The sequence below is a fragment of the Oncorhynchus nerka genome, linkage group LG27 (assembly GCF_034236695.1).
Source record: "Oncorhynchus nerka isolate Pitt River linkage group LG27, Oner_Uvic_2.0, whole genome shotgun sequence".
NCBI classification, from domain to species: Eukaryota; Metazoa; Chordata; class Actinopteri; order Salmoniformes; family Salmonidae; genus Oncorhynchus; species Oncorhynchus nerka.
Genome location: NC_088422.1, coordinates 39,022,338 through 39,042,857, shown reverse-complemented (window position 1 = coordinate 39,042,857; position 20,520 = coordinate 39,022,338). Strand labels below are relative to the sequence as shown.

General features: G+C 47.6%; 1 protein-coding gene across 1 annotated transcript in view; it reads right to left on the bottom strand.

Moving 5' to 3' along the window:
- The window catches only part of LOC115111749 (autism susceptibility gene 2 protein-like), a 421,129-nt gene that overhangs the window by 32,705 nt on the left and 367,904 nt on the right, over positions 1 to 20,520 (bottom strand). The window contains 1 exon segment of the mRNA XM_029638122.2: positions 13,290 to 13,338. Coding sequence (XP_029493982.2) covers positions 13,290 to 13,338 — 49 coding nt within the window.

Here is a 20,520-nt window from a genome sequence, read left to right as displayed (position 1 = left end):
TTGGTTGCTGATTAGTATGCTGTTGTATCTATACTGAACAACAATGTCAACGCAACATGCTACAATTTCAATGATTTTAATGAGTTACAGTTCATATAAGGAAATCAGCCAATTGAAATGAATTCATTAGGCCCTAATCTATGGATTCCACATGACAGGGCAGGGTGCAGCCATGGGTCTGCCTGGGAGGTCATAGGCCCATCCACTTGGGAGCCAAGCCCAGCAAATCAGAATTAGTTTTTTCCCGCAAAAGGACTTCATTACAGACTGAAATACTCCTCAACACCCTTCCCACCTCAGACGAAGAAGCCGGATGTGGAGGTCCTGGGCTGGCGTGGTTACACGTGGTCTGCAGTTGTGAGGCCGTTTGGACTTACTGCCAAATTCTCAAAAATGATGTTGGAGGCGGCTTATGGTAGTAAAAAATTGCACACTCTCTCAAAACTTGAGACATGTGTGGCATTGTGTTGTGTGACAAAACTGCAAATTTTAGAGTGGCCTTTTATTGTCCAAAGCACAAGGTGCACCTGTGTAATGCCGTTTAATCAGCTTCTTCATATGCCACACCTGTCAGGTGGATGGATTATCTTGGCTAAGGAGAGTTGCTCACTAACAGGGACGTAAACACATTTGAGATAATTAAGCTTTTGTGCGTATGGACAATTTCTGGGATGTTTTATTTCAGCTCATGAAAAATTAGACCAACACTTACAGGTTGCGTTCATATTTTTATTAATGTTAATTTTATGTTCATGTTAATTTTACTCTCTGCAATGTTTGAATTTCAACTGTTAGTACTGAACAAGTAATTGCATTATTGCCACAAGCCAGGAGTCTAAATGTCAGCCTTGCGACACCGTGTATAGCTTTGTGAAATGTTAGGCTTAAGATATGAAAATGACAACCAAATAGTTCTACCAATAGACATTTTTCCTTTAGCTAAAGCAAAGCTGTAGGTTACATGCCCTGGCACCACAGAACGCCTATCATCAATTCGATAGGCGGCCGCATAGATATGTTGCAATTTCAGCACCATGGACAGCGATCGGTAAACTATACTTGGTGAGTGGTGGGTGGGGAGGTGAACTCCTTTGCGGGGGGGTCTAGACAAACTGCGTTACGCCAGTGTAGGCCATGGAAGGTTAACAATTGCTTGTGAGCTGTAGCATTTCACTTTACTACTCTAAGTACTGATAAAAATGGATTTGTTTTGAGCACGGAAAAGGAGAAGGTGTGACAGTTGTACGGATGGGGGATTTGGAGCCAGGGGAGAAATTGGACTTCAACCAGCCAGATCATTCAGGAGATTAAACAGGTCTACAAAAATCTTGAGGAGCTTCTGGCTCACTGGTACACACAGCAAGCTGAGACGAAACAAACAACACACTTAACTACTAAATGATAATGACTTCACAGTTGCAGTAGTATCTGCATGTTGTCTTTAACCTCTAGATTGGAAAGACACAAACCAAACTGAGGTTTGAGTCTTTAGTCTCTCTCTCTCTCTCTCTCTCTGATTGTATGTAAATGCTTGTGCTAAAACTGTCACACTTGTGAGTGTTTTTCTTAAACCGCTTTAAAGGGGTTTAGGCACAGATGGCTCATCCTCTCTGAGGACCCTGTCGCCTCTGCCTCCGTCTCGACCGCACCTGCTCCAAGATAAGCCTGATGTTACAGTGGGCCTGGGCTAAAAAATACTGTTAATGCACAGCACTATACTAACTTACAGCTGGTTTATTAGGCCTCCTGTAGGGTCTCAGCACAACACTGCGTCCACTTATAGTCTATCCCTCGTTCAACACTCCACCTCCATCTTAGGCTGGACAAAATAAGGCGAGGAAAGCAATGTTGCACATCTGGAAGAAATCCTGAGTAGAGAAAGAAAAGAGCATCCAACCATCTCAAAGACTATAACATCTAGCAAAAAAAAAAGAAAGAAACGCGTGTCTGTATAAAATAGTTGACCTATGATAACTGGTGCTCAGGGCTCCCTGGGTGATGTGGCACTCTGTCTCTACGCTCCTCCTCTGTTCTATTTCCACCCAACGCAAACAGCAGTGGTCTCTCAGTACTGCTGCTTCCTCCTCTCCACAGCAGTACTAGAATAACAGGCTCTCTGGTCTGGTCTGATACCAGGCAGTGCTGCTCTGGATGTCTGAATGGGACATTAGAGCGAGCAGCCATTAGGGGGATAGTCAGAGCCGGTCGGTCCCAGAGCCGCAGCGTGGGGAATACCAGTGGTAGCCAAAACCAACAGCCAAACAGATGACCGCTTGATTATTTGGGGGGGGGGGGGGTCTACACTGTGGTCTCCATGTTTATTTTCTCCAAAGGCGGAACCCATGTCTGAACGAATTACCGCTTGTCTCTCTTAACAAAACACGGGGAGCGATTAATGACGCTGGCCCTGCCTGGCGTGGGTAAAATATGGGGTTTGATTTAAACAAACTGTTCCTTCTCAGTGGTGCATATCTGGTTACTCATTTGGCCATGTGCTGAGTTTAGGGTAATTGCCGGGGTCTATCCCTACTAACCCAACATGTGTGGTGCTGCGTGGAGCAGAGAAACCTGTAGTCTGTAGTCTCAGCCTGCTCTGTGGTAGCAGACAGAGAGGCCACTGACAGCAACACATACACTAAGTTTACGATACCACATGATGAGTGTGCTGAGGGGGAGTTAGCAGTGTGCTGTACAAATACCAGAAGTGGACCACCCGCCTCCTATGAAAATACTTCATATGCCACGGCTGATTTCTCTGTTTGATTTGGACTCACTTCCCTAGTGTGGCCTCTCATCTCACACAGCATCCTTATGGCATGCTCTCTCCCTCAGAGTGTGGAGTATGGATGTCCTTGCCCCATCCTGGAATTGAAACCCTTTCACTTCCATCCTGTTCTTGGCTATGGACTTCCAATCTTTATAAGCCTGTGTGAGCTGTTTCCCAAAACGTAAAATCCATTACAAGCATGTTTGTAATATCCATCTAGGCTGCTGACTGTCCTCTGCCAGTGATTGTACATTATCCAAGCTGCATGTTTGCCCCAATCACCCACCATCTGGCTTTGTCAGTGAACATTACAGCCTCATCTGCAAACAACATTGGCTCTGAATGCACAACACCGACAGGCTAAAAGCACAGAGCTGGGAGCTGGGATTTTCTTCAAACAAAACACAGCAGCAAAAAAACCACACACAGTTCAGCTTAGACAACAAGTGTAGCTCGGAAGAAAGGATTGAAAAAAAGCGTGTGGGGCGGCCCGAGCTGCATCCACACACAAACAAAGCACACTTTACATTCAAGGCTGACTAGCTTCAGAGATAAGACAACCGTCATGCATTTCCCAACCAAACAACGCAAAATACCTCTGCCTATGCTGATTGTCTTTCTCTTGGCGAAGGAGAGATAATACTGGATTCAGATGAGTGGTGCCACCGCACTAGATCAGCCCCCTACTGAAACGGTCACTTAAACGGAGCTGCCCATGGGTTTGGTTGATTGGTTGGTTGGTGGCTCATTTCCATGGAGACGACAGCATTCTGTCTACATGACAGAGTGGTTCTATGGCTCACAAGCTGGTCCCATAGCCGCAGGGGAGAGCAGATTATCTCCAAAGGAGCCTTTCCATTATCAGGAACCCTCTGATCTCACAGCCTAGCCATGCCACAGTGAGATAGTTAGAGAGGACTTGGGCTTCCTAAAGGGGCTCGGTCAGACAGAGCAGTGGAGACCACAGCTAAGTAGGGTTGGGTTGAGTTCTTTTTACTATCTCTATGTCCTGTCTATACTCTCAGCTCATCACCAATAGGAGCCAGCCACTTATCATCCTCTCTCTGTTCAAAAAGTGTGTGGCCAGCCGCCACAGAGCAAACGCTAGCTAACAAACGCTATATTAAACATAATAAACTGAGTAGTTCGAGCACTGACTGCTGATTGGCTGACAGCCGTGGTATATCAGACCATATACCACAGGTATGACAAAACATGTATTTGAATGACATTGGTACCCAGTTTATAATAGCAATAAGGCACCTCGGGTTTGTGGTATATGGCCAACAATATCACGCCTAAGGGCTGTGTCACCCTCTTGTCTCGCAAACATGAGCCGATCAATGGTTAAATGGGCCTGCTTCGCATTTACTCATAGAGGGTGCTTCAGTACCGTGGTGTGTGGCGGAGCTCATCCGAGCGTGGGCCGATGGGATGTGTGCACAAATAGAAATGTCAGCCGAGGTGTAAAGAAGTGTCACCTCGAGGTCACAGCCGCGGCAACGCCACATCTGTTTTCCTGATTTGTTGCGCAGTGCCGCCGACGGCAGAAGTTCACACATGGGAGGTGTAAAGGTGAAGGGGAAATAAAGATGGGAGTGCCCACGCGTCAGTTTACCATTTAACCCTGACCCCCGGTGTCTCGACTGGCCGGGGGAATGGCTGATCGAGCAAAGCGGTCCTCAGATGGCCACTGAAACAACGAAAATCTCTTCTGTTCTGTCTGAGTAGAGGAGGAGGAAGAGGGGGGAGGAGGAGGAGGAGGAGGTGCAGAAAGGCTCTGTTGCTCAGGCTACTCAGTGGCTCCACACAAAACAGTTTTGTATGTTTCAGAGACTGGATGAAGACAGCATGTGGATTCAATATAGTAAACCTAATACTCACTAAACTATCTATCACTCTGTATTGTAATAACAAGCACAACTGAGATAGCAAATCAAATCAAATTGTATTTGTCACATGCGCCAAATACAACAGGTGTTCACCACACAGTGAAATGCTTACATACAAGTCCTTACCAACAATGCAGTTTAAAGAAAATAACCCCCCAAAAAGTAAGAGATAAGAATAACAAATAATTAAAGAGCAGCAGTAAATAACAATAGCAGGGCTATATACAGGGGGTACCGGTACAGAGTCAATGTGAGGAGGCGCCGGTGTCGAGGTAATTGAGGTAATATGTACATGTAGGTAGAGTTATTAAAGTGACTATACATAGATAATAACAGAGAGTAGCAGCAGCAAAGAAGTTGGGGGGCAATGCAAATAGTCTGGGTAGCCATTTGATTAGCTGTTCAGGAGTCTTATGCCTTGGGGTAGAAGCTGTTTAGAAGCCTCTTGGACCTAGACTTGGCGCCGCCCTCCGTGCGTAGCAGAAAGAACAGTCCACGACTAGGGTGGCTTGAGTCTCCGACAATTCCCAGGACCTTCCTCTGACACCGGCTGGTATAGAGGTCCTGGATGGCAGGAAGCTTGGCCCCGGTGATGTACTGGGCCGAACGCACTACCCTCTGCAGTGCCGATCAATTGCCATACCAGGCAGTGATGCAAGGATGCTCTCGATGGTGCAGCTGTAAAACCTTTTGAGGATCTGAGGACCCATGCTAAATCTTTTCAGGGGGAAAAAGTGTTGTTGTGCCCTCTTCATGACTGTCTTGGTGTGCTTGGACCATTTTAGTCTGTTGGTGATGTGGACGCCAAGGAACTTGAAGCTCTCAACCTGCTCCACTACAGCCCCATTGATGAGAATGAGGACATGCTCGCTCCTCCTTCTCCTGTAGTCCACAATCATCTCCTTTGTCTTGATCACGTTGAGGGAGAAGTTGTTGTCCTTGCACCACACGGTCAGGTCTCTGACCTCCTCCCTACAGGCTGTCTCATCGTTGTTGGTGATCAGGCCTACCACTGTTGTGTCATCAGCAAACTTAATGATGGTGTTGGAGTCGTGCCTGGCTGTGCAGTTGTGAACTGGGTGTACAGGAGGGGACTGAGCCCGTATTGAGGATCAGTGTGGCGGATGTGTTGTTACCTACCCTTATCACCTGGGGGCGGCCGTCAGGAAGTCCAGGATCCAATTGCAGAGAGAGCTCTTTAGTCCCAGGGTCCTTAGCTTAGTGATGAGCTTTGAGGGCACTACGGTGTTGAATGATGAGCTGTAGTCAATGAATAGCATATTCACATAGGTGTTCCTTTTGTCCAGGTGGGAAAGGGCAGTGTGGAGTGCAATAGAGATTGCATCATCTGTGGATCTGTTGGTGCGGTATGCAAATTGGAGTGGGTCTAGGGTTTCTGGGATAATGGTGTTGATGTGAGCTATGACCAGCCTTTCAAAGCATTTCATGGCTACAGGCATGAATGCTACGGAACGGTAGTCATTTAGGCAGATTACCTTGGTGTTCTTGGGCACAGGAACTATGGTGGTCTGCTTGAAACATGTTGTTATTACAGACGAGGTTGAAAATGTCAGTGAAGACACTTGCCAGTTGGTCAGCGCATGCTCGGGGGTACACATCCTGGTAATCTGTTTGGCCCAGCAGCCTTGTGAATGTTGAGCTGTTTAAAGGTCTTACTCACATTGGCTGTGGAGAGCGTGATCACACAGTCGTCCGGAACAGCTGATGCTCTCATGCATGTTTCAGTGTTATTTGCCTCGAAGCGAGCATATAAGTAGTTTAACTCGTCTGGTAGGCTCGTGTCACTGAGCAGCTCTCGGCTGTGCTTCCCTTTGTAGTCTGTAATGGTTTGCAAGCCCTGCCACAACCGACGAGCGTCAGAGCCGGTGTAGTACGATTCGATCTTAGTCCTGTATTGACGCTTTGCCTGTTTGATGGTTCGTCGGAGGGCGTAGCGGGATTTCTTGTAAGCGTGTTAGAGTCCCGCTCCTTGAAAGCGGCAGCTCTATCCTTTAGCTTAGTGTGAATGTTTCCAGTAATCCATGGCTTCTGGTTGGGGGTATGTACGTACAGTCACTCATGGGATGACGTCCTCGATGAAGCGAGTGACTGATGTGGTGTACTCCTCAATGCCATCGGAAGAATCCTGGAACATGTTCCAGTCTGTGCTAGCAAAACAGTCCTGTTGTTTAGCATCTGCTTCATTTGACCACTTTTTTTATAGACCGAGTCACTGGTCCCTGGTAGCACATTATATTCCTTTTATCATTCAATGATAAAAACAATATATTGAACAATATGCTCGGCAGCTGTATGGCCAGACATCACACAGCCCTCATAAACCACCTTCCAGAAAAGATCAGTGGTGGCTACAAGTGACTTAGTAATTGCTCCCTTAGCTGTTGTCTCTTCAGCTGCACTATAGCTGGATCCATATTCAGTCAATAAACCACTGAGACAGCTGCACAGAGAGAGGCCAAATCACAAAGCCTTCAACTACACGCCCACTCTCTGTCACAACAGCCCTGCGCCACCCATTGACACTGACGACAGCCAGTGATAAGGATGATGGACAGGTGTTGGGTTTCTTGCCAGCCTGGCCGTTCTCTTTAAGGACAGGGATGACAGGGACTGGCATGACTGCAGCTTCTGTCTAGAGTTGCACTCTATTAGAATGTGGGGAAACGTTTAAAAAGAGTTTTGCAAAGACAAAGTAAAAAAATAACATTTAGTTTTGGATTAGATAGAGCCTCGTGGTTTCATTCTGTTTGGGACCATTTTAATCAGTTTCATGCCTACTGAACATGACCCAGGTGCAGTAGCTAAATATCTGCTTGGGGCCAATGTTAGGATGGCAAGTCCCCACTTAGCATAGCGCAACTCTACACGGGAGCTAAGTTAATATATCATTAAGAGCGAGGTCTTGCACAGAGCAGTCCATTTTCTAATGGAACTAAAATACCCTCTAAAGGGGACAACTAGCAAAGCACTGTGGGATCGCATGACATACCAGCATTGACGTTGCAAGGGAACTAATTGCCCTTCTAGAAAAGCCTGAGAGAAAATGGACATTGAAAAACAAACACCTAGTATATTTATGACAGAAAAACAGGACAAATATCTTGTACTGCGTTCTGACATCATTTCCTAAACTGTATTATAAACCTAACAAATCCCTCCAGGTGTCTTCCAGAGCAGAGTAGAGGAGCGACCAGAGAGGTGCTGTGGCTTAGTCCTGTTGGCACGCCCGTATCCCTGCCTCCCTGCCTCCCTGCCTGCCTGCCTCCCTCCCTGCCTGCCTCTCCCTATGAATAGAACATGACAATGTCGTCGTCATTTAAAACGCTATAAATATTGAAGAAGAATTAAAATAATTGATGGAAAAAGACGGTTTAACACGGTGTGTTTTTCCGCTCTCGCACGGCGGAGCAATGGGCAGCTGCAGTGCAGGCTGGGAATTCTGTAATTGCTTTTTCTCTCCCTGAAGCCAGCTTCCTGCCTTAAATCAAAAAAGGCAATCTCTGTCAGTAATGGCTCAATTAATAATTAAACACGTGTCTTATCTCCGCAGCGCTCCCTCTATTCATTTTCATCTCTCTGACAGGGACGACTGCACAAACAGCATTAGCACTATCAATAAAAGGAGCATTAATAACAGGCGCTTTCTCCAAAAACAAATCATCACCCAGCTCATAAGCTCTCCTATGACCGTGAACAATAATAGCTGAGGGGATTAATAAAGAAACAAACACAAACACGCTTTGGTTTCCCCACTGATTCTAGTGATGTTGTTTTGTCCCCGGCTGGCGACAGACAGCACAGGGAGGGAGAAACATATTAAGGGCCTGGGCATTCTGAAAGGATTTACTCCTGTTTAAAATTGAAATTGAATCAGGGAAACAAATGAGCTTTAGCGCAGGCTCGACAATAACTACGGAGGTGGTAGTGTGGGGAGAGCAGTGACGGCGGAACCATAGAAAGATAATCATTCCGTTCTATGGGCGCAACATCCAGCTGAAGCATGGCAATTCTGGAACAACCCAGCTCCCCATGGCACAGTACACAGTGTGTCTGTGGTCTATGTGCCAAACGACGAACCCCCCCGAGCGCCCAGACATAAGTGTTCTGTCAATACAGGCCATCGGGCCCTGATAAAGAAAGCATTTCCAGCAAGCTGCGCTTCGTCAAAACCAATCAGAGTAGGTACCGCAGTGAGGTTTACCGGGTTTAAGATTCCTCCGCAGTGACGGCTGCATTTAATACAGCCCTGTAATCTGGCTGCGTGGGCTACAGAAAGCCCCTGCGCCCTCCCTGCGTTCTCGCTATTACACATCCTGTCTGCCCCCAACCCAGCCCAGCTCTGCCTGGCCCAGTCAGCCACTCTCTCCTACGCGCTCACTCCTCTCCTCAACTCAGACTCAACAGCCTGCAAAGCTGATTAGCTGGTCATTATTTAAATGGGCGAAAGCCCACAAACACTGTGCCGCCGCCGCGCTGAGGTTAGCAACATCACAATGACCTGGCCAGAGGAGCATCGCCTGGTGCATTACAAACACACTCTCATCTGCTTGTTCTCCCTGCCCCTGACCCACCCAACCTCTCCCTCTCTAGTCTCTTCTCTCTCTTCGTGTATGCAAGAGGTATGACTGACTCTATTCTATATTCCTGGCTGTGTGTGGAGTGGACCTATAGGCTGCTATACCCAAGCCATAGCCTTGTTATTGACATGCAGCAAACAGCAGCCTTCAGGAACAAAGGGCACTCAGCACCTATTGAGTGGCAGGCAGGGCTGCAGAGCAGACAGGCTGCTTGATTAGTGATTCGACACGGGGACCCTGGGCTGTGTAGCACATAATGAGGGCTTAGAGAGCTACCATGAGCTCATAGGAGGGAGAGAGAGGGAGAGAGAGGGGCGGTTTCAGCCCCACAAGGAATGGGTTCTCAACGTTGGTACTGAGAATTCTGGATATGAAAAATGCTAGGAAAAAAAGCTATTCTGAATACCATTCCTCTGGATATTGGTGTTTGTATTGTATGGTTGTTTATATATGAACAGGTAAGGATAAACAAAGCTAAATCCTCCACAGGGGAAGCTAAATGGTTTATTCATTTGTTTATTTGTTTACCCTCATGTCAATTAAGCTAATTAGTCTCTGACATCCGTGACGAGTTGATGTCTACATCCAACTCCAGTGGATTCCACCTCCGTGACGCAAGCAGCAGTAGCCTAAACCATGTCCTACCTTTAACCGTGGCTACAGTAACAGTTCCATGGAGTGTCATTTGTGTGTGGTGGTGGTGGCTGTTGTGTTTTTTTCCATCACTTCTTCTGCTCTCTCGCTCTCCTCCTTCCTTTGTTCCGCTCGCCTAATCCAGTATGTGTGGGCCGGTAAGTTTAATGGAAACAATTTATTAAGTCCAGCTTAAAATGCCATCTGCTGCTAAGCCTCTCAAAGCCGCTAAGCTCCTGGTTTAGCCCGAAGCTCGCTGTGTTCACGCTTACTGTAATGCGCTGTTTAAAATGAGCACAACGGGTCAAAATTAATCAGGATTATATGGGCACAAATCCACTTCAGAAATGGGTTTTCACCAATCTTTCTCCCCCACCTATCCCAAGATGCCCCTGGTTTGGCTCAGGGAACAAATTGGGTTCGTCTGTCCACTCACATGAAACCCCTGTTAGACACGACAGAGCCAAAATGGCCTCCCAGGCAGAGTGAGAGAACTAGAGTGCTGTTCCCCTCAGACATTTCCTGCTTTCACTAGCGTCTCTGTGTGTTTCCAGTTTCTGGTAGGTAGGTGGTATGTCACGCTCTCTTTTTCCATAGGAGCTCTGCTTGAGTTTCGTAAGTACCCACAAAGTATGTTTATCCTCTCCTGGTGGCAGAACCCATACGTCCTCAGCAGCTACATTTAGCTTTTTATTCGCCTTCCAAGAACTGAGAAATGTCAACTCTGAACTGCAACCAGATCTCTTTCAATAAATGCAATGCCCCAAAGCCCCACACAAGACTTTAAGACAGTGTTTCTCCTTCAAGAAATCAATAGTTCTCAGGAAGTTCACGACGAAGCTAAACAACAACTCTGATAACGGTTAGGTAACGTCTGTCCTTTACCATACTGGAGCTAGCTGGTAGCTACCGGAACCTTCTTACCTAATCATTGAAAGCATCGCAGTCATGCACTAAGGTCAGACTCCAGAAGGTTGAAGAATACTGTTTTCCATAGCATAAAGAAAACTGCATTGATGCTGTGAAGGAGGTAGTAATACAGAGAAGAAGAAATGCTCGAGCAAATTATGAGGAAAAAAACTGTTAGGGTTTCTGAGTGTTACTAAAAGGGATACATTTGCCCTTTATCTACTTCCCTCAGAGTCAGATGCACTCCTGGATACCATTGTTCTGTCTCTGTGTCCAGTATGAAGAAAGTTTAGAGGTATTTTCGCAAGCCAATGCTAACTAGCGTTAGTGCAATGATTGGAAATCTATGGTATCTGCTAGCATGCTAGCAGATAGCATAGAATACCAGTCATTGCGCTAACATAGTTAGCAATTACGCTAGCGCTAGTTAGCAACTTCTTTCAAACTGCACGCGGAGACATAAAAATGGTATCCACAAGTTCCTCCTACTCTGGGGAAAAAGATAAAGGGCCTCCTTGCCAAAATCCCGACGTATCCCTTTAAGGCCATTATTGTGGTTGACTGCCGTCAATGATTACTATGTCGGACTGTCAACTTGGTGATGATGCAGCTCATCTAAAATGACTAATGAAAGGTGAAATTGTCAGAAACAAGCAAAATGTCAAAATGCAGGAAATTAGTCAAAATGCTCATTAGCACTTTCAGTGCTTTACCAACTGTGTGTGTGTGTGTGTGTGTGTGTGTATGTATGTATGTGTGTATGTGTGTGAGTGCGCCCAATCTCTCGGAGCCAAGAGCTGTGTAGGCCCAGTGATCAGAGGCTGAGAGGATTGTAGAATGTAGATTGGTCCCTAAGGACTGAGTGGCAGACTGGTAATAGGACATAGATACAATGCATGGTAAACTAGAGGAAAACATCCCCCAGGCTGCTCTGCATTCTACACACAGGCCTGGCTAACACATACACATGTATGAACCACACACACACACACACACACACACACACACACACACACACACACACACACACACACACACACACAGAGGACCTAAAACTAGGATCCATTACAGTACGTTGGCAAAGGGACTGCATGCAATGGTAGCAGCTAACACGATAATAACCTCTCACTCATCACTGAATCAGATGATCCAGCCAGAGCCATCCCCTGGCTTTTCCTTTTCATCCTAATCCTAATCTGGTGCCCTTATTGTTGCCGGACTTTCACACGCACGCACGCACGCACGCACGCACGCACGCACGCACACACACACACACACACACACACACACACACACACACACACACACACACACACACACACACACACACACACACACACACACACACACAGTGCCGTTGATCCCAAACAGGCAGGGACCTCTGATGGGATTGCCTGGATGTAATTCTCCAGTCCTAATCCCTGGGTCCGCATGGTGTGCATTGGACATGGAATGGGATTCACATTAGCAGGATTTCCCCAAGACCTGCTTGCCCACTGACACAGCTAGGCCCTCTCCAGACTGGATGTGGGAGAGAGTCAGTGTGTGTGTGTGTGTGTGTGTGTGTGTGTGTGTGTGTGTGTGTCTGCACGTGCGTGCATGTGATAAACCAGCAACTCGGCCAACAACAACAATCTTAACTGACAACGACGGTAGTACACTCGAGGCTTGGACATGTGTCCTGGCTGTTTTGAAAATCATGAGCTCCATACTGTAATGTCTGAAAGTTGTAATTTACTGTTTCTGTTCAGGCATAAAACAGGCTGGGTCCTAATCTATCCAAGGCAAGCTGGCCCGCAGACATGCACTCTTTCTATCTCCTCCTGAAAATGGCCCCATTTTACACAATATCCATCATGCGGCATCTGTTAATGGGTCTGGTTCCTGCCCTGGGGGGGACGTGGACTACATACTGCTATCTTTCATCAGGCAGGGGATTGTCCACCCCTCCGCTCCCCTGCCCGCCTCCACATCCTTACACCAGCTCCCCATTCAGCCTGAGTACAGGTGCAGTACTCCTGTCCTACACTCTTCCGACCCCTAAACCCTCCGTCAATTCCCAGTGGACCTGTGATTATGTCGACTGAGAGGCTCAGGCCCCTCCCTCCTCATCCCTCCTCTGTCCTGGCCTCTGGCCGCCATTACTGTCTGGCCTGCTGTCAGAAGCCTTGTAGCCTGGGGGGACCTTCCCATTTATGGATTGGGAGCATGTGGCACGGAGCCTGTAAATCCACTCTAATGAGCCTGAATGTTGTGTGTGGGAAGGGAGATATGTCGGCCTTCGGTTAGGTGTCCCAACACAGTTCCACAGGGAAGAAAATATACAAATGTGGATGTTCTGATTTGTGCTCAGTCAGATTCGAATCAGAAGACGTCGTTGGCATGTTATAAACTGCCTTGGTGTTCGTTGAAATGTCATCTATAAGGACGATAGCGGACCACACAGGGGGGAAATGGTTTGTGGTGATTATAGAAGAACAAACGTCTTACCTTTGGGTGTAGTGGGGGAAAATAGTTTCTCGGATCCTACGTCAGATACCTGGAAGACAAGAGGACGGAGAAACATTAATAGTCTGGTTAGATGGATGACCTCTGTGGAAGACATTGGTAGTTTCCAGACGAAGGTGGGACACCTCAGAGAACGTGGCAAACTGCATTGCATTCACGACACAATAGAGGACGGGGTTGCATCCTTCAAAAACATCCGCCAAAATGTTCATGATTATAACACACTAATTCTATTCCATTTGGGACCACCAAGATGGCTAACATGGATGTCTCTATTGGGTCCAACAGACATATTTCCACTGATCTACTGCAACCTATGTATATGGACACAACAACTCTCCGTTCCAATACAGCTCCTGTACTCTACTTCACCCATAGATAATCATCACAGTGCCTCCTTGACTTGTGTTCAATCTGCTTCATTGAGAAGCAGCCCCTTCTCTGCACCTGACTGAGTTCCTTATTCTCACAACGGCCCTCTCTCTAAGCAGAGCTGAACTCTTTCAGTCCAGACAGAACCAAGGTAACATTAGGGGGCACTGTTGTGCCACCTGAGAGCCAGCCAGCCCACTCATACTCACAGCACATGAGGTTGTCAGAGAGGAGAGGAAGAGAAGAGGGGAGGAAGAGGAGAGGAGAGGAAGAGAAGAGGAGAGGAAGAGGAAGAGAAGAGGAGAGGAAGAGGAGAGGAGAGGAGAGGAAGAGAAGAGGAGAGGAAGAGAAGAGGAGAGGAGAGGAAGAGAAGAGGAGAGGAGAGGAGAGGAGAGGAAGAGAAGAGGAGAGGAGAGGAGAGGAGAGGAAGAGGAGAGGAGAGGAGAGGAGAGGAAGGGAAGAGAAGAGGAGGAGGAGAGGGAGAGGAGAGGAAGAGGAGAGGAGAGGAAGAGAAGAGGAGAGGAGAAGAGAAGAGAAGAGGAGAGGAGAGGAGAGGAGAGGGAAGAGAAGAGGAGAGGAGAGGAGAGGAAGAGAAGAGGAGAGGAGAGGAGAGGAGAGGAAGAGGAGAGGAGAGGAGAGGAAGAGAAGAGGAGAGGAGAGAGGAGAGGAGAGGAGAGGAGAGGAGAGGAGAGGAGAGGAGAGGAGAGGAGAGGAGAGGAGAGAAGAGAAGAGAAGAGGAAGAGAAGAGGAGAGGAAGAGAAGAGGGCACTACTGTATGGTGGATCAGCCTCTGCAGGATCTTAGCAGGAGCTGAGAACGTACAAAGACCCTACACACAACACAACACACAACACAACACACAACACAACACACGACCACACAATGAACGACCACAACAAGCTAATGCTGCTCAACCGTCAATTGTAAATCGGAGAAAATCTAACTCTCGCTCAAGCCACACTGTAATACTGTTCATTATTGAATCATTGTCGTCAAAATATGATTTTAGGAGAAAATGTTACATTAAATATTTGCTTTATCCAACTCTGCATTAAATCACTACTATATAATTTCCACAGTTATAAAGGTTCAGTTGAGAGAAGTTGTGAAGAGGCGAGTCCCTCCTGAGAGTCGAGCAAATACACCACTGTGAGTAATGGTCAGAGACAAAAAGCTGGAAGGGGAAAAAGGCATCTGACTATGAAGTGACAGCAGAGACGTGTAGACTAAACACTGGGCTTCCCTCCCTGGTCAGATGTATGTGGAGATTCTGGCAAGCCTCTCCAGAAAGAAAACACACCATACATTTGAACAAAAATACACATCAAACCCGGCCGGCGAGACACAAGAACTTTTAAACACAGCTCTGGAGTCATAAATCAACCACAGACAACCTGCTATTTTGCGAGAGGGTGACAAAAGTATGCATTTAAAAGATAATATTAACACGGAACATCTTCCTTATCCCACGAGGTCAGTCTTGGTGTAAATCACTGTTTCCCCTCCTCGCCAGGACTAAGAAAAGCTGTTAAAACTGAGCATATGCTTCATCCATTGGGCCCCAGTGTCCTTAACTGCCATCATTGTAGTTTACACAGCACAAAGAGAACACATGTAAAGCACTGTCAGTGAATCAGAGGGAGAACACACTGTAAACACAGATGTCGTTCCTTGGCTTCTCTCAGTCTGCTCAAGTGTTCTGAAGACTCTTCTTCTAATACCTTCCAATCTAGACACTGCTACCGCCTTTACTGAACACTAGACTAAAGTGTTAATGTGGAGACACCCTCTCTTTTAATATAAACTATAACAGTGCTCCTCCAGCCTCTAAAGTGCTCCAATAACTCTTTAACGCCCAGTCAAGGTATGGTACAGTATAAGGGCATGGTGTATTTTCAAGGCAGAGGTAGAAGTGAATCCGTAGCTTCAGTAGCAGTGTTGTCGTGTTGCATTCCACCCTGTTGGTGAAGAGGAGAAAAAGACAAGTGTTCTGCATTGGCCTCGTCCATTCTCCCAGAACCAGGGCGTCTGCAACACTACGCTCTTTGTGAGCTAGCGCTCCCACATTAAACGCTCCATGTAGCAAGCCTCGCCACCCGTCAGCCTGTCTGAATCATCCGGCTGCCCTGGAGGGCCTGTGTGAAAATATGGATCAGGAGAAATGAATGCTTGTCAAGTGGACACGGGAGCTGGGTCGAGGTCTGGGTGCTGGGAGTTCGGAGAGGCACACACAGACATGAAAACAAAATGGTTTGGTCATACTCGAAACTACAACTATTACTAGTCCAACGCTCTAACCACTAGGCTACCTGGGTTGGATGTTAAACAGGGGTGTCAAACTCATTTTGCCCCAGTGGCCGCATTTGGTCTTTAACGAGGTCCGGATGGCCGCACTGAAAATGTATTATATTGCAAAACTAGCAAAAACTAGCAAAAAATAGTCCTCTATCCATTGTTTTTTGGAATCTTCGACACTACCTGACTGTCTAGTGAATGTTAGCGAGCTGGACAGTCAAGAAACAGAATGAATATAGGTCGATTATCATGTCTACACAGTTCCAATTTGATTTAGTCATTTTAAAGTACATTGAGTTTGTTTCCCTCCCCCGAAACTCAAATCACCCGTGGGCCGGACTAAGACCTCTGCATCCGTATGTGTTCAGTAAAGGAGAATTCTGTTTCTAGCTAATTGTTTTTATATTCCAACAAACTTAGTTGTTTCAACAACCAGTGTTTAGATGTAATGCTCTGTTTTGTATCCACTCTTCCCCACATGAGTCAGTAATTCATAATTACAAGGCCAAATTACAAAGGCAGTTCTTAGGCATGCCAAAACAGGGTCTGCTTTTGACAAAAAAATGTTGTTGCTTATGAACTTCTGGGTTAGCTTGGTCAAGTTTACATTTTTCCAGAGGGCTGTGTTGTTGGCAGTTTCTGCGCCTGTGGTTGCGGTGCGCAGAGGTCATGTATAAAATAACTAAATCACATTCTCTTTGTTGAGGGGAACCCTGGCCACTATTAAAAAACAGACAGGGAACGAAAGAGGAGAACTGAAAAAGAGGAGAGGGGAGGAAAGGAGAGGGGGGCACCAACCAAAGGCCATGTTTTCCAAAGGAAACAGGGAAATCTAACAATTTAAAAACAAAGGAAATTCAAGCCACATTGCTGCGAGCCAAAAGCCCTTGGACTGGGCCGCAGGAAGCCTGACCTTTGGGGCAGTCTGCTATTTGAGCCTGAGGCTTTGTGGCCTGGCCTTCTCTCAGGAGAGCCGTCAGCAGGCTTTAGCTTTCCTTCTCTATTCTATTCATTAGCCATGCTTTATGATTCAGCTTCCTCTGAGCCACACAAGGGCTCCCTGAGGAAACATGCTGCCTGCCTGCTGGAGAGAAAAAAGAGAGAAAGAAAAACGGACAAAAATGCAACAAGGAGGTCATAGGCCTCAGCCGGGGCCTGCTCACAGCAGCTGTGAAATTCTCTTGTTTCCTCACCAGGCCTAGTGTGGGGAGAGCGAGAGAGAGAGGGAACGAGGCAGGTAGGCGGTGGAGGGGGGTAGGGGCGTGTAATCCCACCAACGGAGTGCTAACTCCCCAAACAGCCACACGCAGCACCATAGTTCCAAGATTTAGGGAATGCCAAATGGCGAATTACACCATTAGTTACAAGTCCCTCAACTTCCCAGTACACGTCTGACTTATTGGCTGCATAAATCTCCTGATAATAGCACACAGAGGGAGGGAGCGGGAAAACCAATACCCAACATTTAGTGAGACACTTAATGTAGTGGGGCATTTCTACATCTGCTGTCACTGCAGAGAAATATAACAAATGGTTAGCAATTGTAAAAAGCATTAAAAGCGTTTCCACTCAATTCTGCACAATGAAGCTAATGAGCTTTGGCTGTAGCTCTGTAGCGGGCTGGGTAGAAAGGTAATCAACAGAATGACCTTCAGCCATGAATTTATGAAAGGCATTGATCAGTTAAGGATGTGATTTCACAAAGACAGGAAGGTCAGCAATTACCCACATTCAATTAACCTCATTTAGAAAATACTGCTGAGAGACCAATTTCCCAGTGCTTTATATCAAACGATCTGTCCGGGGCGAAGCCTTACCTTTGATCTACAGCTCGTATTGCGTGCTTTGCATTCCTGAACACTGAGCTAGATATTTCCAAATGGAGGAGGGGGAGGAGGAGGGGGGCTATAGGTATGTGTGGTGGTTAGGGAGAAAACAAAACCAGAACAAAATGCCAAATAGAGACCCAAGCAGAAACCCTACTCCTAGTCCTCGTGAAAATAATCTCTGGGTACATTTTGTACAGAATAGAATTGTAAAATCATTTGACTGTTTAACTGCGGAATATCAAAAAGAGGCTTTGCTGGAGCTGTGCGAGGGATTCTGTTGTGGTTCCAAACCCACAAACTTTCACATTTGACTGTTTATATTTCAATCATAGCAGATGCTCTTTTCCACATTGACTATCCTTCCCAATCCCTTTCGGAAGCATGTAACAAACACCCACTGACCACCACAGACCAGCTATGGCCTATAACACTCAAATGCAGTGGGTTTAGCTGACAAAGACATACTGTATTTCATCTATGGGCCGATACTGATCGATAGTGATGATGCCTTATTGCCTCTGCTCTACCTTTGAAACTAAAATCTGGATTATTTTTTACACAAAGCCAATCAATATGCACCATATTCCCTGCAGTGTTGTTTGATGCATGAACCATTCAGCCATATGTTCCTCCAACATCCCCCTGCATCCCTCCCATGGTACAACCCACCTACCACCATCCATCCATGGGGAGAGGAGAGGGAAGGCAGGGCAGGGAGGGTGTGTCACTACCCCTCCTGTTCTGTCTGGACTAACACAGGTGTGGGCACTGGGCGGCCATGACATGATGCAACACTGCACATCACAGAGCATCCACTTCACAGACCATTCATTTATCAAAGCGGGAGAGGGAGCAGAGAGAGATATGCGGAGGGGGGGGGGACTCAGAGGAGGCACGCTAGCTGGCACAGACAACCAAGCTCTCAATTACCCTGGCAGCCCCACTCTGTCCCTGCCCACCCGCCACCTCCCCACACCACCCGCCACACACTTCTGTTAATTTGCGTCCCGGGTTGGTGTTTCATCACTGTCACCCTGCTCCGACACCTACTCTCCTCCTCCACTGTCACCCAACGGCCAACACCCCCTCCAACCTCCTCTACCCACCTTCTGGCTCCAGCCACCTCCTCCTGCCTCCTCTACCCACCCTCTGGCTCCAGCCACCTCCTCCTGTCTCCTCTACCCACCCTCTGGCTCCAGCCACCTCCTCCTGCCTCCTCTACCCACCCTCTGGCTCCAGCCACCTCCTCCTGCCTCCTCTACCCACCCTCTGGCTCCAGCCACCTCCTCCTGCCTCCTATACCCACCCTCTGGCTCCAGCCACCTCCTCCTGCCTCCTCTACCCACCCTCTGGCTCCAGCCACCTCCTCCTGCCTCCTCTACCCACCCTCTGGCTCCAGCCACCTCCTCCTGCCTCCTCTACCCACCCTCTGGCTCCAGCCACCTCCTCCTGCCTCCTCTACCCACCCTCTGGCTCCAGCCACCTCCTCCTGTCTCCTCTACCCACCCTCTGGCTCCAGCCACCTCCTCCTGCCTCCTCTACCCACCCTCTGGCTCTAGCCACCTCCTCCTGCCTCCTCTACCCACCCTCTGGCTCCAGCCACCTCCTCCTGCCTCCTCTACCCACCCTCTGGCTCCAGCCACCTCCTCCTGCCTCCTCTACCCACCCTCTGGCTCCAGCCATCTCCCCTGACTCCATCCCCCTTACAGCCATTCTGCCATTAAGAGCCTGGACTGGATCCAAAGCCGCCACGAAGGTCGTATTTCATCTGCCATTTATGTAACAATCATGTCAGGGTAGCCATTGCTTTGATAAATATTTCCCCTCAGCAACAACCACGCATAAAGTGAAATCACTCTCTAACCCCAACCCTCTTGCTTGCTCGCCATTTGGCATACCTGGGCCGAATTCATAGCGTCTCAGAGTAGGATTGCTGATCACCAATCAAGTTTAGCATTTTAGATTATAATGATTAATATTAACATGTACAGGGGTACCTGATCCTAGATCAGCACTCCCTAGTCTTAGATGCAGTACAGTAGCCGTAGAAAACGAAATGTCAGGCGGTGGGACTGATACAGCAGCTAACGTGAAGGTGGATCTGAGACTGGAGTGGCTGCTGCTGTGTTCAGCCATACATGACTGGCCTGCCCGCCTGCCTGTCTGCCACCGCACTGCAACAGGGACACCAAATTAATTATCTCCCTCCTCTGATCTACACTCGTTTGTCCTTCTTATACTCCTCCTCTGTTCCACAAACTTAATGACCTCCCGAGTGGTCGTTTATCATAAGCCCGCGAGCATTTCCCCCACACTGTCAGGCAGATAGGCAGGGTTAGCGGGGAGGGAAGGGGGGCGGGGGGCTGGAGGGAGAGAGGGAGGGAGGGAGGTAGGACGCCCCACCAGTCAGAACAGGTGTGGCGCGGCAAGATTACAGACACCCCTCCACATACACACCCAGAAGTGTAAAGAAGACAGAGACACACTCCCACATGACTGTCAACCAGAAACCATTAGATATTGAGCCTCCTTCACCTCGAGCACAATTAACATAGTAATGCATTCCACAGAGTGACTCTGCAAAATGGAGTCGTCCCCCCTGCACATGGTGCCGTTTTCACAGCCAGCCATGATGTGTGTGTGTGTGTGTTTCAAGTTTCACGTTTTTATTGTCACATGCACAAGTACAGTGAAAGGCCTTTCTTGCTTGCTCTTTC